The sequence below is a fragment of the Lissotriton helveticus genome, chromosome 5_1 (genome assembly GCF_964261635.1).
Source record: "Lissotriton helveticus chromosome 5_1, aLisHel1.1, whole genome shotgun sequence".
NCBI classification, from domain to species: domain Eukaryota; kingdom Metazoa; phylum Chordata; class Amphibia; order Caudata; family Salamandridae; genus Lissotriton; species Lissotriton helveticus.
In genome coordinates, this window is record NC_136065.1 from 408,081,431 (window position 1) to 408,104,952 (window position 23,522).

The 23,522-nt window shown below is 46.2% G+C and overlaps 1 protein-coding gene across 2 annotated transcripts in view; it reads left to right on the plus strand.

The window, feature by feature from the left end:
* The window catches only part of NPHP4 (nephrocystin 4), a 941,192-nt gene that overhangs the window by 495,596 nt on the left and 422,074 nt on the right, over window positions 1-23,522 (plus strand). For both annotated transcript variants that reach the window (XM_078642627.1, XM_078642628.1), the window contains exon 13: window positions 22,151-22,276. In XM_078642627.1, the coding sequence (XP_078498753.1) occupies window positions 22,151-22,276 (126 nt within the window). The remainder of the gene's footprint in view (window positions 1-22,150; window positions 22,277-23,522) is intronic.

The window sequence follows — 23,522 nt, forward strand, 5'->3', positions numbered from 1 at the left end:
CCTTGCTGGTTTATGCATTCGACCACTGTCATGTTATCCGACCAGAACACCACTGATTGGTTACATAGATGTTCTGGCCAGACCTTCAATGCCACCCATACTGGGAAAAGTTCCAGGAAGCCAATGTTGGCAGTCAAGCCCCATCTTTTCCATTCCTCTGGCCACCGTTGGGCTACCCACTTGGTCCCTAAGATGGCACCAAAACCAACACTACCAGCAGCGTCCGTCCACAAACCCAATTCTGCTGATGACGCGAGAGGACCCGCCCACACTACCCTGCCATTAAAGTCCCTCAGAAATGCCATCCATATCTGCATATCCTGGCGAACCTCAGCTGACAGCCTAGTGCGGTGGTGCTTCTCCCGCAGTCCTTTCATAGCATGGGCAATAGAGCGTGAGAATGGGCGTGCCATTGGGATGACCCGTAGTGCAAAATTCAGTTGCCCCACCACTTCCTGCAGCTGCTGCAAGGAAACCTTGTTCTTTCTTAGACATTGCCGCAGAGCCGCTCTGAACCTAGACACTTTGTCCTCGGGCAACCAGAAACATCCTTGAACCGAATCAATTTCAATGCCCAGAAATTCCAAGCAAGTAGCCGGGCCGACCGTCTTCCCCGGCGCCAGCGGAACCCCAAAAGCCCGCATGAGCACGCAAAATTCCTGCAATGCCCACGCACACTCCTGAGAGTCCGCCGCTCCTAGGAACAAGAAATCATCCAAGTAATGCATAACTTGCTGGTGGCCCGTTGCCTGTCTCATAACCCTTTCTAGGAATGAGCTAAATGTCTCAAAATAGGCACATGATATGGAACAGCCCATGGGCATACATTTGTCCATGTAAAACTTGCCCTCAAAGGTGAAGCCTAAAAGATGGTGGTCACTCGGGTGCACTGGGAGGAGGCGAAAAGCGGATTCTATGTCAGATTTAGCCATCAATGCCCCCGGGCCCAGTGCACGCAACAAGTCAACCGCCTGATCAAAAGAGGCATATTTCACACTACAAATTCCTTCATCAATCGCATCATTCAAGGATGACCCTCTCGGCGCAGACAAGTTGTGGATCAATCTAAATTCACCTTTCTCTTTTTTGGGTACTACTCCAAGTGGTGAACACACAAAATTAGGGACCGGTGCCTCCTTGAAGGGGCCTGCTATCCTGCCTAAGGACAGTTCCTTGGTAATCTTAGCGGACACTACGGTTGGATTTTGTTTCACTGATAATTGGTTCCTGCAAGTACTGCTACCTGTGTAACCCACTGCCGGAATCCTAAAACCTCGCGAAAACCCCTCCTGAAGTAGGGTGGCCGCTGCGTGATCAGGGTATCTATTTAACCATGGGATCAATGCTAACACATCTATTGGCGTGGGGGGGCCCTGCTCGTGAAAGTTACTCCGGCTTCCCCCTTCCCCTATGCCCATGGTTGCCTGGCTTGGACCTGCAGGTTGTCTCGGGGTGGGATGGGTGTCCACAGATTGAACATGCATGCCTGAATCTACAGGTGCCCTGGGGTCTTGTGCATGTGCGCCTATTAAAATCCCAGCACACCCCTCTCCTTTCTGACCCCGCCCCCTTACTCTTCCCCGGGACCTCACTCCCCTGGGTTGTCCGAAAGGGCTGATGAGGCTTCGCGGAAAACACCCTCACTGTACTGATGGCCTGCGACGGGACTGAGTCACCCGAAAACTGTTTATGCCAAGACAAGGAGTCGACCTTGTCCCATGCTAGGGTTGCGTCAAATTCTTTGGCCTTCCTGAAGTTCACATCATACTCCTTCCACGCATCACCAGTGTATTGATCACTCCACCCCACAATCCTACTCAGGTAGCAAGCCATTTCGGCCTGCACATTTGGGGGGCGTTCTGCCGTGATGGCTGAAAGGACAGCGAAGGCCCTGATCCAGTTCTTCAATGTCTCCTCTACTCTAAACCTGGAGCATTGTGCCCTCCATTCGCTTGGATGCATCCACTCCTTCAATACCTTTGCCTGTTCCATCTCCCTATTGTCCAGCAGTAAAGAGAAAATGTAAACATATTTCCCTGCCCAAATCATCTCCTTCACTTCTTTGGACACATGTTGTCCCAAATTTTCACTTCTCGTTGGCACTAAGCCGTCCCCCAACAGCGGCAGAGACACTTCCTTACCATTCACCGGCACTTGAGCCGGTAGGGCACTCTCCCCGTTCGCCTGGGCAGGACCCGAACCTGTAAGGGAAGAAGATGCTGGACCCGCACTGCTGGCAACCGCAGTTGAAGCCTTAATCTTTTCTACCAGTTTTTGAGCTTCGGCTACATGATCAGATGAATCAAAGGACATACCCCCCTTTTTTAACCACGGCAGCAAATCTGCTATCCGAGATACCAATTCAGAAGGCATTGCATCAGTACCCGCTGGGCCCGCCGGCATCACTGTGGGCACGGTCAGGGGCACAGGAGCAATGGGCAAGGGTGCGGGCGTAACTGGGACTGGCGCCGCGGGCGTAACTGGGATTGGAGCCACGGGCGGAGGGGCAGGCCCCACAGGCGGGAGCGCCGGCGGGATGGCAGGAGCCGGTGCCACGGGCGCTGGGATCACAGGCGTAGGTGCAACAGGCACCGGGACTACCGGCTCAGGGGTAGGAGCAGCGTACCTAGTTTTCTTGGCCTTAGACCTCTTTGGTGAGGTAACAAAATCCCCCCTTGGCAAGGGGGGGGCCTTCCGACGAACAGGCCTACCCGATGGGCCAGGGGAATCATCAAACCTCTCATTAATCCGTGCCTCTAATTCATCAATCTTCCCCAACCGTTTGTTAATTTCGCCCATTTCCCGCATCATGGCCCGCATCATCACCTCCATCTTAGACCCTCCTTTGCCACCCCTTGCTCCCGGCATGTTTAAGAACTGCTACACTAGTGTCACAATCGGGCGTACTTGTGTTCTGTACAAAACAAGAGGCCCCCGGGCACGGGGCACGACCAGTTGCGTGGGAGCGTCCAGGAACAAGAGGGTCTCCTGGGCGCTCCCCGCCTCTATATTCCTAAGGGGCACGGTGGGGGGGCGGCTACGCCCCCCACCCGGCCCCTCCTGCGGCCCGCCCCCCCGGACCCGGAAGTCCTATGATGACATCCGGGTCAGGGAGGGCACCTGGAGAGGGGAGCGGTCGCCGCGCCGCCATGCGGGTGGGGGGGCCAAGAGCCCCCCCTTTTCATTTGTCATTCATTTTGAAATTCCCCGGAGCATCAGTACTCGTCTGAGCCTTCTCTGAACTCCTTCCACGAGTGGTCCGGCGAGAGCGTTAGTCTGGCGAATGAACATTAGCCTGTGAAAGGAGTGTGCCCCCGGTGCTCTCAGAAGTGTGATAGCTAGTGTCTGTGTGGGGTAAGTAAACGCGACACGCGACATGGACCCCAGCTCTAACAACCGCAAGGCACATTTCATTCCTTTTTCCACCGATTGACATGATCCTGCCCTAGCACCACAGCCACCAGGCATCTTGTTTTGCCTGAAGCCAGGGGCATGGTATTACTTCTAGATATTTGTATTGAGGGAATGATCACAGTAGCCCTTTTTGTGATAAATACGTTGTCAGTAGCAGCAAGAGACCTCTTAGGGTGTGCTCCACAAATACATATGTTATTTTCAGCTACAGCAGACCCCCCAGGTTTCATTGGAAATCGATTCCCTCATCTCTGGGTGTTTCCTGCTACTGCACTGATACTGTTTGTGCTGATAAGCACATAGGACGTGTATCTCTTTCCCCCCCTCCCTCTCCTGGCATGCGTAATAGGATCCCTGAGGTATGTGTAGCATGTATAGTGTGTAAAGCAAACAGAATGAGATGATGGTCGGAGCGCTGAAACCTTTCACTCACCCCCAGTCACAAATCTGGGTTTAATCCATCATCGTTCTTTAGTTCACTTTGCCACCCCAGTTTAGACCCAGCCATATGCAAATCAATCTTGACCCTGTACCTCATGGGAACAACTTGGCCCGAACTGCCAAGCCAGGTCTTCCCTGGACTGAAAACAAGCATCCTGGGCTAATATAACGCTCCATATTAGCCAGGCTAGCTTGAATCCAGTGACTGAGTGAGCAAGGGACACATGTCTGGGTATACCCTGTCAACTTAGGGCGAACAAAGCAAACCCATGGAGGTGATGGACAGAGCACTGAAACCTTTCAGATACTCACTCCCAATAACAGATCTGGGTTGGATCCATCATCATCCTTTTTTTTTTTTTTTTTTTTTTTTTATTACAGAAACACAGAAAATACCAGCCTTCAAAGAGCACTTCAGCTTAACCGCATTAGGGGTCGTCGTATTGGTAGTACAGTGTCACACGGCCATTCAGCCCACACCCCGGAGGTCGGGCGGCAAATGTTAACCATATGCTGAAGCTATACCTTCAAGAACCAGCTTAGGCATTCAAGATCCTGTCGATCCTCTGCGTTTACTTTTAACCCCTTCCCCCCCCCCCCAACTTTGCATTGTAACTGAACTCAATTCTACAGTCATGGAATTAGCCACATCATACACTTCTGGCTGCATTCGTGTTCATTTCTCTAACAACACAGGCATGATAGTGTGCAGTCCATCCCCCCCCCCACCCCAGCACCACCCAGCACAAAACTTTTTGTCTTCATTTTCATGTTTCCCCGTACTTCACCCCAGCCCTCCAATGTTCTCATTCGAGGCTGCATTGTCTGTCCAGTTCCAGTCTACCTTTCAGTAGCGGTCCCGAACCCCCCCTCTCCCCGGGAGTCCCGCCTCACTGCCCCCCCTCTAATCCATGGTATTGCCTCCATTTGGCCCATACTTTTTGAAACTTTTTGGGACAGCCTCTTGCTTTATAGGTCACTCTTTCTGCAGCCATGTAGAGGTCTAAACCCCGTCTCCATTCCTCAATGTCTGGTGTCTCTGTGTCCCCCCAGTATTTCGCGATGTCCCTTTTAGCTACCACCAGTGCTAGCACCAGGAAAATAAGCAGTGGGCGTGGCAGGTCCACCTCGTTTGACATGCCCAGTAGGGCCAGCTTAGGCTCCTGTGGTAGTTCCATCCCTAGGACTGATCCATCATCATTCTTAAGCTGTTTAATGACCAGCTAACTGTGGAGGCGTTTATCTGTGACTGACATATAACCTCCACACAATTCATGAATTCCAGATTAGCAGGCCAAGCACTACCAACCTCTGGCGTAGAACCAACTGCCACAAAATCTGTATCAAAAGGCTCCCTAACTTTGTACAAAAAAACAGAATGTTGCTGATGCCTAATTAGTCTTATGTGTAAGGTTTCCTTGACTGATTTAGGTTCTTGAGATAGTGGCCACTCTGCAAACTGTCCTTACCCTTGGGAAAGAGACTGGGAGGCTGAGTAATAATTTCAACTGGAATGGGACTGTAGCCCCCTTTCTTAGTTTATATAGAAGGCACATAAGCCACCATTCACATGGCTGTGTGTAAGCTATGGGTGGAAGACAACTCTGCACTCTTACGTTCCTCCTGCTCTATCTCAAAAGGCTTCCTGACACTGGTGAAGGCCGTTGATCCACACGTTCACAGTAAATATATGTTGCTGTATCTAGAATAATGCTATGCATAGCTGAATACTTATAAGGTCCCAAAGGCGCGACCTATTGCATTGCAAATGCTTGTTTCCCTTAGCCTTGCTGAGTTTCAGATTTCCTTGCTTTCCCGGCTCTCAGGTATAGCATCAAAGGTGTGGCGTTAGTCTCTTCGGTTTCCTGACTGAACAATTGTGAAGGGTGTAAGATACAAGATGAGCTGCTTGCAACCCTTGCAGCTCTTGCTGTGGGCATTGGAGCTTCGGTATCGCTTTTTTACTATCGCTGATTTACAAAAAATGTCAATCTGAGAGAGAAGGTTGCTTATTGTAAAAACATTCTCTTAAACCAGTTATAAATATATATGCATATTCTTTAAGAAATATTTAACAAGCTAATGTAATTTAATAAATATAGAGGAGGGCCCAGTCAAAGGATATGTTAACAGTGCAAATACGGTTCTGATTGCATTCATATGTGTTTGAAAGTTAAAAAATGAGAACTATGTATTACAGGATCTATATTAATAGTATATCTGAATATTATGCCTATCAACAACAGATTCTTCTGAGAAAGATTAGAGAAGGAACAAAAGAAGATCAATGTACAAGAGCAAGAAGAAGTGAATGTCAAGCGAAAAAGAAAAACCAAGAGGAACCTGAAAAGATAGGAGGTGTCTCGTCTCTATCCCATTCTCCTTTACCCCGAACTCTTGTAGGCAGATTCACTTAGACTATCTTGAGGTAGTCTGCAGCTGTAGGGAGGCATTGGAAGTCTACATCGATTTGCTCATGTGGAAGGTTTTGCACCTGACACCAGGTCTCTAGCCTTCAGTCTTCACTGGGCCCTTTTGCAGATCCATGCCAGCAGCAACTTCCCTTTAACCGCCATTAGAAAGGATGAGTAAAACGACGTGCCAAGCAGCTTCAACCTACCTAATCATCCTCATCTTCCGTAGCACCACCAACTAAGCAGCAGTAGTTTGTTTCTGAAGGACCATGTCATGCCGGTGGCAGGGTGTCCTTTTTTCTAAAGCCTGAAAGGCTATTACTTAAGATTATTGGGTCCTTAAGATCGTAGAGAAGAGGTACAACCCTATCCTTGCACCAGCATCCTCCGTGAAGTCCCTCCCTCCCTCCCCTCCCACGATCCTGAGGAACATTGGTGAATCCTGCAAAAGTAAATGGCTGTCCTGCCGCAGAAAGGGGCAGTGCAGTTAATGCCAAATCAGGAAATTGAATAGGGATGCTTCTTTCAGTACTTCCTGGTTTCCAAGAAAGATGGCGGTCTTCATTTGACCCCCAGCCTCAGAGTCCTGAGATGGTTCTTACAGAAGGACAAGTTCAGGATGCTGTCCCTTGCTCAGGTTTTACTGGTGTTAGACTTAGAAGACTGAATAGTGTCAATAGACCAGTAGGACAAATACTTTAATATTATAGTCATAATGGGCCACGCAAAGTACTTACGCTTTGTTGTGGGTTCTACCTTTTACCAGGTTTCAGAGCACTTCCCTTTGGATTGACCTTGGCACAGGAGTATTCACAGAGTGATGACTGTGGTGGAGGCCCTTCTCAGACAGGCAGAGATCGCAGTATTTCTGTACCAGGACAACTGGCTCATCAAGACCAGTGTCAAGAACCTACGAGTTGTCCGAAACCTTCAGGTTGCCGCCACTTGTATTCCTGCTCGGCATAAGAGGGTTCGAGCGGTGGTAAAACCACAGCGGTTCAATGTGTGGTTTCCTTGGCCGTTTTAAGAAGATTCTGGCAATTGTAAATAACCTTTGTACAGTACCTTTTAGTTATTGGTAATTTAGTTAGTGTGCTTCCCCTAAGATGGCCGACGGACTGAGTCGCTCTGTGTTCTAGTAGCGGTCGGCATTCTAGTGAACCTGTTGGAAGCGCGAGCTTGGAACTGCGCACTTCAACAAGAGAATTCGTTGAGGAAGCAGCCGGTTTTCAGCTTCGCGTCAATAATTCATGACGGAAGCTTGAATAACCCTCGGTTTTGCTTCGCATTCTTCCAGTATAGTCAGAGTATATTCCTAGACGTCAGAGAAGTATTCTCCACGACAGCAGTGGAGTTTCCGTCTTCGAGAGGAAGTCAAATTCCAGTCAGCTGAGGTGGCAAGATAGAAACGATATTGGCAAGGACGACATCGTCTTCCCCTTCAGCAAACTTTCACTTCATAGAACCTCTGAGACAGTGAGCGACAGCTGTGGAAACGATTGGAAATTTACAGTAAGACAGCCTTTCTGTGTACTGAAGCAGCGAACTTTGGTCCTTGTTCCCTTCCTTGCGCTTTCCCTTTCTTTCCCTTCTCCTTGTACCTTCCCTGTACCTTTTTGCGCGCTCTGAAGGAATATTGGGCTGAAGCTGCGAGGAGAACTGTCCTATTGTCTACACTGAATATACAGAACCCCCCAAAGAGGCAGGAGTACGAGGCTATCCAGGTAAAAGGCGAAGAGGACATTAGAATATTAGAACTGTAAAATATGAACCTAGAGTAATGAAAGTCTCCTTATTTCCCAGTCAGGAAGCCTCCACAGAAAACTATTTCATACAGAAGAGAAGCATAGCCTAGAGAACCACTGGTAGGATAAAACTTATATATTTTCCATAGAGTATTGTCAGTAGAGGTAGGTTGTTGTGGTTTATTCTCTTCCTCTTCTGTGCATTAGGCATCATCACCGTGGCGAACAGCAGACCCCCAAGACAGTCTGAAGCCAGAACAGGTGCCAGAGGTTTTCGAGGTGTCTCTTCTTTCTCTCCACTTCCCCTTTCCCTTTTGCTGGTGTACTTTTCTCTTGTAGCGGAGACACTGGTGGGAGGGCGATTGGGACTTGCAGCAATACTACCTCTACGAAGTGTTCCTGAGCCTTCTGACAGTTTGAAGATCCCACGTATTTTACTTCGCCAGGGTAGTATGGCCGAGGGAATGGATTTGAAGACCTTGGGAGAGATTCTAGAGGGTATTCAAAGGGATATAGGAGCAGTACGGGTAGAAAATAAAAGTTTGCAACAGGAATTAGTGGCTTCTCGTCTAGAGACGAGGATGTTAGCACAGAAGGTCGAAGGATTAGCCTTGGGAAATCCAGTTCAGAGCATTCCCGCTCCAAGTACTAGTAGTGCAAGTACAGACCCTAAAACGGTAGCTCAGGTTATTCATTCAGTCTCTCCTTTAATCCCGTTAGCAGCACCTGAAAGATTCACGGGGGATCCACAAAAGGCCCAACTTTTTTTGACTCAGTGCTCCCTCCATTTCATGTGCCGGCCCACCCTATTTCCCGATGCCCAGTCTAGAGTAGCTTTTATTCTTTCCTATTTGGGTGGAGATGCTGCTAATTGGGCCATGCCATTAATAAGTGAAGATGATCCTTTATTATGTGATTTTACTCGCTTTAAAAGTGAGTTTCTTAGGATTTTTGACAGGAGAAGGATTTCCCAGGCCACTGATTATGAGCTGTTGGAGCTACGTCAGGGATCTAAGGATTTAATAACTTATCTTACGCAATTTAACAAACTTATTTTGGAAACAAATTGGCCCGAAGAAAAGAGAGCGGCATTGTTTTACCGAGGATTGCGTGATGAATAAAAGACACCTTGGCTCAAGTTCCAAATCGACCGACAGAACTGTCAGCGCTGGTGGATTTGGTGTTAGAATTAGATTTTCGCCAATCTGAACGCAAAGGAGAAAAGAAAAAAGATTGGAAGGCTACCTTCCCTCGTTTTGATCGGACTCGAACTGAGAAAGGATCAGGAAATTCAAATGATGTAGAACCAATGCAGATCGGAGCAGTAAGAGGACCACTTAGTCAGGAAGAGAAAGAGTCCAGACGTCAGAAGAAGTTGTGTTTATATTGCGGAGGGGCCGGTCACTTTGTGAAGGAATGCACTAAGCGCCCCAAGACTCCATTTAAGGGAAACGAGAAGAGCCATCAGTAGGAGGAGTCGCTCTGGTGAAGGAGAATAAGTCGGCTCTAGCACCTCATTTGATTCTTAACACCTTAGACTATGATTCCGCATTTGATCCTTCATATGACCTTGAAGTTCAGGGAGCGTCAACTTTCTGGTGTAGCCATTATGTTGGATTCTGGGGCTACTGGCAACTTCTGCGATATTAATTATGCTCGTCATATGGGAATTCAAGCCATTCGAAAAGAAAGACAGGAACCCGTTCGTGCAGTTGACGGAACGAATTTGACCTCGGGCCCAATCACTTGTCATACTGAAGAACTCACCTTGATCCAGTCTGATGGTCATTGGGAAGTCTTACAGTTTAATTTGATAGACGCACCCCAATTTCAGCTGATTTTGGGGTTGCCGTGGTTAACTACCCATAATCCGACTATTGACTGGGAAAACAGAACTGTCAAGATGCAATCGCAATTCTGCTTGGAACATTGTTTTGGTCCACAGGAAGTTCACCAGGAACCTTCACAAGCTACCTTGTTGTCATATGGAGGTCAGTCAATTGGTGTGATTTCTTCAGAAGAGATTCCTCCCGAGTATCGGGATCTGGCAATGGTCTTTAGTGAACAAGAGGCCGAAGTTTTGCCACCGCATCGGTCATATGACTGTACCATCGACTTGGAGCCAGGGGCTGTTCTTCCCTGTAGTCGGATTTATGCTCTAACGGAGGCAGAGAATGAACATTTGAAAAGTTATTTGGACCGCTATCTCGCAAATGGTTTTATTAGACCTTCCCAGTCACCGGTATCTTCTCCATTATTTTTTATTCCGAAGAAGCAAGAAGGAAGTCTAAGAACTTGCATCGATTACCGAGCATTGAATCAAGTAACAATTAAAAACAGATATCCTTTGCCCTTGATCTCTGTCTTATTAGATCAAATAAAAGAAGCTCGGGTCTTCACGAAATTGGATCTGCGGGGTGCCTATCACCTCATTCGAATGAAGGAAGGGCATGAATGGAAGACTGCTTTTCGAACTAAATTCGGCTTGTTTGAATATTGTGTGATGCCCTTCGGGTTGTGAATGCCCCCGCAGTATTTCAACATTTCATAAATGATGTAATGAGCGATCTAATTGATAACATTGCGATCATTTACTTGGATGACATTTTGATTTATTCCAAGAACTCACAAGAGCATCCAAAACATGTAAGATTGGTGTTGGAAAGACTTCAAGCCCATCACTTGTTTGTGAAGCTAGAAAAATGTGTTTTTCATGTGAACCAAGTTGAATTTCTGGGATTTGTCATCTCCTCACAAGGCATCACCATGGATCCAGGAAAGGTGTCCGCTGTGGAAGATTGGCCTACGCCACATAACATCAAGGAGATTCAGAGATTTTTGGGATTTGCCAACTTCTACAGACGTTTTATCCAGGGATTTTCTCAATTAATCTCTCCTATAACTCGTTTGTTGAAGAAAGGTGTCAAGTTTGAATGGTCTAGTGAGGCGGAAAGAGCATTTTGTGATCTGAAAAGGAAATTTGTGTGTGCTCCAATTTTACTGCATGCTGACCCTATGGAACCTTTTTACCTGGAAGCAGATGCCTCAGATCAGGCGATTGGAGGTGTCCTTTCCCAACGGCATCCACAGACTGGGCAATTGCATCCTGTTGCCTATCGTTCTAGGAAGTTGCTTCCGGCAGAATTAAATTATACAATCACGGAAAAAGAATTATTAGCAGTAAAGGACGCCTTTGAGGATTGGAGACATTATTTGCTAGGAGCTAGACACACAGTTACTGTATTCTCTGACCATAAAAATCTTCAGTTTTTAAAGACAGCCAAGACACTCACTCCACGGCAGTTACGCTGGTCCTTATACTTCGCGAACTTTGATTTTGTAATTACTTATCGTCCAGGTACTAAAAATGGAAAAGCGGACGCTTTGTCCCGTATGAACACTGTAGAAAGTGAGCATTCTGTGGAACCTCAACCTATCATTCCGGAGTCCAAGATTGTCTGCACCCTTTCCATTGACAATTTTCAGGAAGAGGTACGGAAAAGTTTGACCCAAGAAGAAATTCAGAAATGGGTGCGGTTGGAAGATGGAAGACGTTGTCATCAAAATTCACCTTATGTTAAGGAAGCTTTGTACCTGCCCACACCCTCTCTTCAACAGAAGGCGTTACAGCACTGTCATGATCACCCCTTAGCGGGCCACAAAGGAATCTCCAAGACATTAGATTTAGTACAGCGCTATTTTTGGTGGCCTGAGTTATCCTCTCATGTAAAAGAGTATGTGCAATCTTGTGAGCTTTGTGCTCGTGGGAAACCTAGCAGACAAGCTACTCAGGGTTTACTTCAACCACTTCCTACACCTACCCATCCTTGGCGCACCATCTCCATGGATCTTATAGTAGATTTGCCTAAGAGTAAAGGTTTTAATACCATTCTGGTGATTGTGGACACTTTCACTAAAATGAGCCACTTTATTCCCTTATCAGGCATTCCTACTGCTCCAGAGTTGGCCCGGGTTTTCAGTGAGAACATAGTGAAACTGCATGGAGTCCCAAAGATAGTGGTGTCTGATCGGGGTTCTCAGTTTATCTCTCATTTTTGGCGGGCTTATCTGAAAGGATTGGGAGTGGAGAGTAGGTTGTCCACTAGTTACCATCCTGAATCTGATGGTCAGACGGAGAGAATCAATCAGGAGCTAGAGCAATATCTCCATTTGTTTCTCATTGATCAGGGTGGTGACTGGTCAGATCGATTATGGATGGCGGAATTCGCAAGTAATAATGCGAAGAGTTCCTCTACTGGTTACTCTCCATTCTACTTGAATTCTGGTCGCCATCCAAATCTTTTTGTAACTAAAGAAGATCTGGGAGTTCCTGCAGTGAAGGAGTTATTAACTCATATGAATGCCCTACATGAATCGGCAGAGCAAAATCGAATCAAAGCCAAGATCTCATATAAGAAATGTGCTGATAAACATAGACAAGCTGCTTATGGGTATCGGGAGGGTGATTTGGTTTGGTTGTCCACCAAGAATCTTCATTTAAAGGGCAATAGGAAGTTTCAGCCGAGATTTGTAGGTCCTTACCCTGTAGAGAAGGTTTTGGGTCCATTGACAGTGAAATTAAAGTTACCTACGAACTCAGCAATTCATCCAGTTTTCCATGTGTCCCTATTGAAGAAGACCAAGCCAAAGATGCGTCTCAAGAAACCCCCAGGTCCTTTGAACGTTCAGGGTCAGGCAGAATATGAAGTTAAGGACATTCTAGATTCTAAGTACAAGAAGGGTTCCCTCCATTACTTAGTGGATTGGAAGGGTTATGGCCCTGAGGACAGGTCCTGGGAACCTGAGTCGCAAATTCATGCTCCACAGTTGATTAAAAGATTTCATACACTGAAACCGTCCAAACCAGGACCGATAAATCGGTCCTTAAGAGGGGGTACTGTCAAGAACCTACGAGTTGTCCGAAACCTTTAGGTTGCCGTCACTTGTATTCCTGCTCGGCATAAGAGGGTTCGAGCGGTGGTAAAACCACAGCGGTTCAATGTGTGGTTTCCTTGGCCGTTTTAAGAAGATTCTGGCAATTGTAAATAACCTTTGTACAGTACCTTTTAGTTATTGGTAATTTAGTTAGTGTGCTTCCCCTAAGATGGCCGACGGACTGAGTCGCTCTGTGTTCTAGTAGCGGTCGGCATTCTAGTGAACCTGTTGGAAGCGCGAGCTTGGAACTGCGCACTTCAACAAGAGAATTCGTTGAGGAAGCAGCCGGTTTTCAGCTTCGCGTCAATAATTCATGACGGAAGCTTGAATAACCCTCGGTTTTGCTTCGCATTCTTCCAGTATAGTCAGAGTATATTCCTAGACGTCAGAGAAGTATTCTCCACGACAGCAGTGGAGTTTCTGTCTTCGAGAGGAAGTCAAATTCCAGTCAGCTGAGGTGGCAAAATAGAAACGATATTGGCAAGGACGACATCGTCTTCCCCTTCAGCAAACTTTCACTTCATAGAACCTCTGAGACAGTGAGCGACAGCTGTGGAAACGATTGGAAATTTACAGTAAGACAGCCTTTCTGCGTACTGAAGCAGCGAACTTTGGTCCTTGTTCCCTTCCTTGCGCTTTCCCTTTCTTTCCCTTCTTGTACCTTCCCTGTACCTTTTTGCGCGCTCTGAAGGAATATTGGGCCGAAGCTGCGAGGAGAACTGTCCTATTGTCTACACTGAATATACAGAACCCCCCAAAGAGGCAGGAGTACGAGGCTATCCAGGTAAAAGGCGAAGAGGACATTAGAATATTAGAACTGTAAAATATGAACCTAGAGTAATGAAAGTCTCCTTATTTCCCAGTCAGGAAGCCTTCACAGAAAACTATTTCATACAGAAGAGAAGCATAGCCTAGAGAACCACTGGTAGGATAAAACTTATATATTTTCCATAGAGTATTGTCAGTAGAGGTAGGTTGTTGTGGTTTATTCTCTTCCTCTTCTGTGCATTAGGCATCATCACCGTGGCAAACAGCAGACCCCCAAGACAGTCTGAAGCCAGAACAGGTGCCAGAGGTTTTCGAGGTGTCTCTTCTCTCTCTCCACTTCCCCTTTCCCTTTTGCTGGTGTACTTTGCTCTTGTAGCGGAGACACTGGTGGGAGGGCGATTGGGACTTGCAGCAATACTACCTCTGCGAAGTGTTCCGGAGCCTTCTGACAGCCAGTGCCAGTTCGCCCGAGTTGATTCCTATCATCTCCTTTCAACAGCTATGCTGCTGTTCGACTTGGGATTTTCAATCACTCATCCAAAATCTCACCTAGACTCCTCAAATTCCTCCTGTTCATTGGTGTGGTACTAAATACCACCCAGCTTTGAGCCTTCCCTACTCCACAGAGGATCTGGGGCATGTTATTATTTATTTCGAGTTTTATATAGTGCTAGCTAGACCCGAAGGTATCAGAGCTCTTTACAATTTGTGAGCATAGGTTATTTTGAGAAACATGTGAGGATATGTGTAGGTCATATGATGTAACCTGGAAGTATATACAAAACATCATTAAAATTGGGAGAACCCACAAGCAAAGTAAATAACTATACAGCAAAAAGTTAATGACGTTACACAATACAGCACAAAGGTTAGTGCCAAAGATGGGACTGACTGGGTCAGGAGACCACAACAAAAGAGTCTGTAGAGTGTGGCTAGCTTTAAGAAACGAGGATAACTTGTATACGAGTTGAAGCAGTTGTTAAGGAGCAGAGATTTGAGGTCTCGTTTAAAGCAAGAAAAAGGGGGGTTGCGTCGGAGATCTCTGGGAAGTGAGTTCCATATCCCGGGGGCACTTCCTGTGAATGCGCTCATCTGGGTGTATTTCTTTTTCAGCTTAGGGTGTATGAGAAAAAGTGAGTTGGCATGTCTCATTGCCCGGCGTCTACCTTCTCTGGAAAGCTTGGTTTCTGGGTATTTGGGATTTTTTGTATGAAGAGCTTTGTGCGTGATGGAGGCCGTCTTGAAGATGCATCTTCCTTCAATGGGAAACCAGTTGAGACTCTTAAGGGCAGGTGAGATGTGATCAAACACTTTATTCCTGTGAGGTGTCTGGTTGCCGCATTGAAAGTGGCTCTCAGGGGTGCAAGGTGACTTTTTGGAGTTCCAGTGATGATGGCATTACCATAGTCCAGTTTAGAGAGAACAAGCGATTGCACTACAGTTGAGAACATGATTCAAATAATTCAGGTGGAGGCAATTGCACTGGTTCTGAATCTCATGCTAATGGCTCGATCTGTTGGCTTCTTGGATTCTAGGGGTCACTCATGCATGGTAGATGTGGAACCAAACTTTTTTCATTCTCCCCTCCTGTTTTGTTGAATTATTTTTTGTTAGCTGTAGGACTCATGCACTTTAGCACTGCTCATTAGTGCTAAAGTGCTTGTGCTCACTCCCTGAACATCGTAAGAGTGGCTCACACCCAATTTGTACATTTAGTATACTTGTAACAACCCTAGTAAAGTGGTACTACATGTACCCAGGGGCTGTAAATTAAAATCTAGTAGTGGGCCTGCAGCTCTTATTGTATTACACACATAAGCAGCTTTTTTAGACATGTCTCAGGCCTGCCATTGCAGCCTGTGTGCGCAGTTTTAAGCTTTAATTTCGACCTGGCAAAATTAATCTTTTGCCAAGTGCAAACCTTCCTTTTAATACATATATGGTACCCCTAGGGTAGGACCTACACAGCCCATAGGGCAGGGCATTATATTAAAAAAGTTAGGCATGCACTTTTACATTTTACATGTCTTGGTAGTGAAAAACTCTCACATTTGTTTTTCACTATTTTATATTCAGGTTCTGAGGAAGATTCGCTCCACGACTGAGCCCAAGTAATTCTCACCGATCCGGCCTGGCAAAGAAGAGTGTGCTACACAGACCTATGGCACCTCACTGTAGCAGTCCCTCTTTATCTACCGCCTACAGTAGGTCTGTTATCCCAATCGGGAGGGAAGATTCTGCACTCCAGTAGTCCGAGCATACATATTCATGTGTGGAGATTGAGCAGATGCACTGAGCACCTTTCAGCCTCCACCAGAGGTCGTAGACGTGACCCTTTCTGCATGTTGCTTCCCTACCAAATAGTTTTTTTTGGCAGGTAGAAGAAGTTTGTTTCTTAGAGCGCTTAATTAGGGATTGGTCCTCTCAAAGCATCCCAGTCTACTATGTTACAGTTTACGCTGTTCTTGGCTCAACGAGACTGTGTGGTACCTAAAGGCAGGTGATATTTCACAGCCCTGTTGGTGTTCCTTTGTTTGCCAGAAAACCAACCTGTTCAAATTGCCGGTGGATCTGAGATTTCTGAAAGAATTGACACACATGAATTCACTCGTACAGTTCATCATGCCACAATGGGAACTTAACATTGTTCTGATTTTTCTTAGCGGGACCCCGTTCAAGCCCCTGCGTAGTTGTCAGTTTAGACTACTGAAGTTTTCTTGGTGGCTTTTATTTTGGATGTTGGTGTTAATGAGCTTCAAGCCTTTCAAATCTCCCCTTTCACATGTTTTTTTCCTCATCTAAGTTGGCGCTGCGAGCTAAGGCAGTTTTCCTGCTTAAAGTGGTCTCTTGATTCTACATGGGGCAATCCATCACTTTACCAACATTGTAACAGCTTCCACCTATTTCAAAGGAAGAAGAAAGACTGCACAGGCTGGATCCTAGAAAAGTGGCTAATTACTATATCATCCACACAAAACACATACGATTAAATTACCTTCTCCTCATTGGTTTTATTGGCTGTTAAAATGATTTTAAAATGGACAAGTTCTATATGGATTATCCTTTGTATTAACATTTGATGTACTGGCAAAGAAAGAACCGTCTGCAGAAATCGGAGCTCATTCCACCATAGCCAAATCTTCCACAGCAGCCTTAGCTAAAGGTGCATGGCAGATATATACAGGATGGTTACGCGGTCCTCTCTCCACACTTTCGCCAAAGATTATTGTTTGAATTCCAAAGTGAAAAGAGAATGCCACTTTGCCCATTGTGTACTCCAAGATTTCCTCATCTAATGTTTTTCTATCCCTCTGCCTTTGGGGTGTTGCTTGGGATTCTTTTCAGAAGTGAGTAATCTGAAGGTAGTGGTATCCATCAGAGGTGAAAGTTGCATTCTGTAAAGTCATGGCAAAAACAGAAGTGGCGTTTTGGCGCTAATCGTGGCACTATATGACTCTGCTGATGTCATCACAACTCTACGTCTACCATTGAGATGAAGTCAACACCACCTGCTGGTGCCAGAGAGTTACTGCAGAGGCTTTCTGGATCCAGTCTTGCTCCTGGGATATGCAAAGTTGCTGAATCTGCAGGTAGACATGGTATCCCAAAGAAAGACTGTCTTTGAAGGTAAGTAACTTTTCCATATGGGGAAGAAAACACCAATCTTTGTGGCAGTATTTCTTATTGTCTAATGCAAGGAGTGTTACATAAGTGGAGAAAGGCTTTTGAGCGACAGCGTTGAGGTCACAGACTGCCAACTCCCCTTAACAGGTTCAGGAACAGAAACATGGAAGTTCTGAACCCTTCAAGGAAAAGCTGCCTTGCCACCCCCTTCAAGGAAAGACCCAACTAACTGTTGAAGATGGAATTTGGAAGTGTCTCTGCACACCGGGAAAGCTACCTATATGTGGAGGGTCTCAAGAAGCTATGCAAGAAGAATGGAACGTTGGCTCACTGTGGCCCAGGGATGGGTTTGCCCTACCAGACCACGTGCTGATGTCTTGGGACTCTCATATTTGGTCCCATATGATAATTGAGTGGTAGTCAGATATGGATTGGTGCTAATAGTCATGTAGTTCTCTTTGCTGTGTTGGGATTTGGTATTTCACCCTCTTACTTACCGCTGGGTTGGGACGTAGAGTCAAGGTGTTCTCTGTGGTAGTAGTGCCTTGTCTAGAAGAGATATTTTGATCAAAATCTCCTCTTCACTGTGAACCCTGAACATTATACAAGCAATTACCCCATGCTATGTTTCATGAGGGGAAGCTGCTGCTGAAGATGCTCTTTGTTGTTCCCGTTACTTTTTGAAAGTAACCATCAAAGTCTGTGTAATTGGTTTAATTTTTTGGGGGAGTTTTATAGAGCGCAATTTTGACCCGTTAGGGTATCAGAGTGCTTTACAGGAATTGGCAGTAGTATACAAAAGACTTGGAGGGGGCGAGCGGGGGCTGGATATATAAGAGATAAAAAGAACAAGTAAGTAATCAATCAATCAGTCGGGTTTATAAGCGCACTACTCACCCGTGAGGGTCTCAAGGCGCTGGGGGGGTGGAATGGCGGCCGCTCCGGATCAGTCGAAGAGACATGTCTTGAGGTCCTTCCTAAAGGTGTGCAGAGTTTGCGCGCGTCTGATATTCACGGGGAGCTTGTTCCAGGTCTTGTCTGCGATGTAGGAGAAGGTTCTCCTGCCTGTCCTGTTTCTGCGGATGCGGGAGACCTCTGCCAGGGCGAGGTTGGTGGAGCTGAGGTCCTCTTGGGTACGTGGACGGATACTCTCTCATTGAGGTATTTGTGTCCGCTGTTGTTGAGGGATTTTAGGAGTGGGTGAGGAGTTTGAAGATGACCCTCTTCTCTACAGGGAGCCAGTGGAGGTCTCGCAGATCACAAGTGATGCAGGGAGTCGATCAATGGCCCACATCCTGGCTAGATCTATTTGCTCTGTTGAGAAAGCACATTATCAACAATTCTGCCTCCTGGAATTTCCTCTTGGGCGCTTGTTAGGAGAGGCATGCTAGCTGGTATGGAAGGAAGGACTCCTGTACACCTTTCCACTGCTACCTCTCTTGCCTCTGGCTCTGTTGGAGATCAGGACAGATCCGGCTAAATCATTCTTATCGCCCTAGACCGGTCCATGAAAGCATGGTCAACAGAGCTCCTGAGCATGTGTCCTACAATCAGGCTTCTACTTCAGAAGGACTATTGTCCTATCAGCAAAGCAGATTTCTACATCCAGAATCTCCACAACCTACACCTTCATGCTATGGAATTATGTGGCAGCATTTGTATGCGTTTGTCTTGCCTACCAAGCTGGTTGAAGTCATCCTGCTAGCCAGACATCCATCTTTGAAGTCGATCTATGCTGGAGATAAATGTGTCCCTTGATGTGGGCCTCAAAATATCAACTCCTTTCCAGCCACACTTACAGTGGGCACTGTGAAAGGTTTATTATCGATCCTTCTCGGCCCTTTTGTGTGTTTATCTGAGCAACTCTTTGTTTAAGTTGCTTTTTGTGATGCATTATATAAAAAGTTGCCATGACGTTTTTCTCCCAAAATCAAACCATTTGCCTCACCAACTTTAACGACCAAGACCAGGGCACCGCCCCAACCCCCCCTGCGACACCATGCAGCAGACCCTCCTCATCTGGACCCCTCTCACCACAGAAGACACCACAGAGACTATGAAAAGCATCCACTCCGAAGCACATATTGACCCCTGCCCGCCACACATCTTCCACAACGTCACCACCGCCATTGCACCCAAACTATGTCGAACTATCAACTGCTCCCTAGAGACCGCCACATTCCCTGATGATTGGAAACGCGATGAAATCAAACCCCTCCTCAACAATTCCTCCGCATACCCGACAGACAGCTTCCAAGAAGGGAAAATAGACGTCGCAACCTGGATGTGCAGCAGCTGCCTGAAGCTCAACTCAGAGAAAACGGAAGTCCACATCCTCGGCTCCACCCCCTCCGCATGGGGCACAAAACCTGGTGCCCCTCAGAAACCCACCAACCCCTACAGAACATGCTTGCAACCTCGGCATCATACTCGACTCTTCACTCACCATGAACTGCCAGATCAATGCTGTATCCTCCACTTGCTTCAACGCATACTTTAAATGACTCCCCCCAGACGCCAGGAAGACCATCACCCATGCTCTCATCCCCAGCAGACTGGACTACGGAAACGCCCTCTACGCTGGAATCAACAAAAAACTCCTCTGCAAACTACAGAATGTCCAGAACACCGCAGCCAGACTCATCCTCGACATTCCACGACATGACCACATCACCCAAAACCTCAACGACCTCCACTGGCTCCCTGTCAAAAAAAGAATAACCTTCAAACTGCTCACACACGCCAACAAAGCCCTCCATAACACCGGACCCCAATACCGCAACAAACTAATCTACTTCCACGCCTCCAAGAGAAACCTCTGCTCTGCCGACCTAGCCCTAGCCACGGTCCCCCACATTCACAGGGCCAGAACAGGTGGCAGATCCATCGCGGCCAAGACCTGGAACGATCTCCCCCTCAGCATCAGACAAAGCCCGACACTGCACCAATTCAAAAACGATCGCAAGACCCCCCCCTCAGCACCTTGAGACCCTCACGGGTGTGTAGCACGCTTCAAAAATCCCTGATTGATTGATTGATTGAATGATTATGCCTCAATAGAACCTGAATTAGGTTGTGACATTTCTTATTGTGCACACCTTTTGAACCAATGCACTGCTGCTCTATGTGAAAATGAACACCAAATTCCATCTTCATCATTGCGAATACCTCAGCTTGTCGAGTAAGTGAACTACATCCGCTCTTGGTACAACCACTTTGAACCTCCTTCTTTCTAAATAAACCTGTATAGAGGACAAGGGCGACCTTTCTAGTGGTCATAACTCCCTTCCTCGCTAGCCAATCGATTACTCTGCCGGCATTTGTTTACTTAGCTTCACCATTTGAAAGAGGAGGAGATGCTCCATGGCCTTTATCGTAGGAAGGCACTAAGCTTTTATATCGACCTCGCTAAATAGCAGGCATATAGAATAAGCTGTTTGTAGGTTTCTCTGGGGTAAGGAAAGGGATAGCGGTGCAAAAGAGGTCCCTGCCAAGGTAGCTAGTCATCTGTACTAACATCTAATATGTACTGACCAATGAACACCCTTCTGAGGGCCTATGGTCTCAATTCACCAGGGTCAAAATTGCTACAATAACTTTTAATGCAAGGGGTGCCTGTTCTAGACATCCAACCATGCTGTGATGTGTGCGTTGGTCCATACTTTAAAGTAACTCGAATGCCTTGACAGCCAGGTCTGGCACAAAGGTCATGTCGCCCGCTTGGTTTTGCAGTACTTTTTGGTCTGAGGCTACTCCACAGACCCTCCAACTCCACAGAGGGACTACTATGGTATTTATTGTTGCGGTGGTTAATATGGATTTAGAAGCATCTATCGGAACAAGCTATTTACCTTTGGTAAGGCTCTTTTTGGTAGTTATTGTACCTTACGGCAGAGTCCTCATTGCTCTTCACCTCCCCATTCAGTGGTATGGGCTCTTTCCAGCTAAAAGGTCCTAAGTTAGGAATCCGCACCCTTGTCTTAGATCATTTGTTCTACAATCTGCGTCTTAAGGCATGGAAGGAGAAAGATGCACCACACTCGCTAGAGCCTGGAGGGGTGTTGCTTATATGTGGCTTCGCTCTACCACTTCTAAGGTTGTATGGAGTCTCATTGGGGGAGCATTGCTGGAAGATTCCCCTGATCCAGTCTTAAAGGTGAGGAATATGTTGTTAGAGAGAGTATCCACCAGAAAGAGATTTACCGAAGATAAGGTAAGTAGCTTGTCAATGTTTATTTGAAGGGGGTTTTGGAGTAACTTTTTTCCAGCTTTGATAAGCAGTTAATGGCCCGAGTAGGCATCTACGCTGCCAGTCTGCCATAGATTGGGCATCAGAGTTAACTAAAAATGTCCATGCCTGCATGCCTGTCTGTATCAAAATATAGCCAAGCACTTATATTTCCATTTCTTACAGTTCTGGTAAATTTAGATGTGATAATATTAACAGGTAATATGAGAACGTGTGGCAGACTAATTAATGTTTGCTTTTGCTATCACCTACCTTCCGTGGTTGGTTTCTGCGAAAAGAAAAAAAAATATGTTTCACACTCTTGCGTGAGATATTTGAGCAGCACATCTGTCCTGTTCTCTGTGTGAAAGTGCTAGCAATTAGCCCGATCTTACCGCGTGCATACCTGTTACAATTTGCATTCGTGTGTCTCTTATAATTAGCTCACATGACTTACTATATTTGTTGTGCTAGTCATCATGAACAGCAGCTTTCATTCCTTTAGAACCAGCTTATAAAAGGTCATCAGCGATTCTGCAGTGCTTTACTTACAGTAGTGTAATTGTCGCTATTTTTTCCAGTTGTCTAGATCGGATTTATCTCCAACCCGCTACCCAAGTATTAGCCATTCCATCACCACTCCTTTACAGCAGCAGCTACCAAATCAGCTCTCGCCTTTGCCCATGACATATCAGCATTCACATGCAGTAAGTATTTTGACATTGATGTTGAACTTATAGTGACACTTGTCCTCTTAGTTGTGGAGAAAAGTGGCTACTCTGGATGTTAGAAAAGCCAGCAGTGGTATCAATACGTTTTGAAGGGTTTGACAGTCTCCCGTTAGTAGGTGAGGTGATTTTCTCAAACCCATTTTATGTATGGTCCCTTCGGCCTTTGATAGGGATGCAAACGTTTTCAGTTTTTACGCCAGCTCTCTCCCAACCATCAAGGACAATGAAAAGGGAAGGGTGTTACTGAGAAATGTAAGGCCTCGATATTCCTGCAGCAACACTTGTGTACCTACTTCCGACCCTGAAAAGGAATGCAACATTAATTGGTTTATTGCCTTATGCACCTTTTGTGTATGTACAGTAACAACTAGCACAACTTATGTCTGTATTTTCTTTGAAAAATAAATGGTCTTCAAAAAATGGTTGTCTCTATAGAGGAGACTGTCACAGATGGGCACCTTCCACCTGTGTTTTTCAACTATTGTTCAACTTTGCATACATTTTCACCTCAGACAGACTGATGTCTTGGAAGGAAACCAGGGTCAAGTATTTTTAATATTATTTTCAGGAAGATCTTCTCATAAGTCTTGCAGTCACCTGGAAAAAACTATTTTTTTCAGTTTCTATGAATGTTACTACGGAAGTGTGTATTTGTACATGCCTATGCTTGCCTTCTAGTTTTATGTGAAATGCAGGGTATTTTTGCTCAAGTCGATATAGTACACAAGTGCAAGTACAAGCCATGACTCAAACGTGGGGTGGAGTTGACTTTTACTTACAGCTCCATTTAATAGAAAATGCAAAAAGTGACGGGAGGAATGCTTGCAGTTTGTCTCACCAGTGGCAGTTGCTCAGGATAGTATTCCAGCCCATCGTTCTTTTGCCTACCATGTCACCTCGGTTTGAAACCAGCGATATGCATATCACTTTTTACCCTGCTCCAATAGGAATAGTTGAGCCCTAACACTTCCTGAACCTTAACTCAAGCAACCCAAGACTGCTTTGCCCTAATTGGGGCTCATCAGTTGGGTGTAGCTTGGTTCCTGTGGCACAATGAGCACCGGGCCCATATCTCGCCATCACTTTGCCACTTAGTATGGTACATCAGACACACTAATGTGGAGGGAGGAATACTTGGAATTTGTCTAATCACTGTCAATTGATCGGTGTAGCATTCCAACACATATGCAGTGAGTCTTGGCCCTGCTCCACTAGGAGCTGT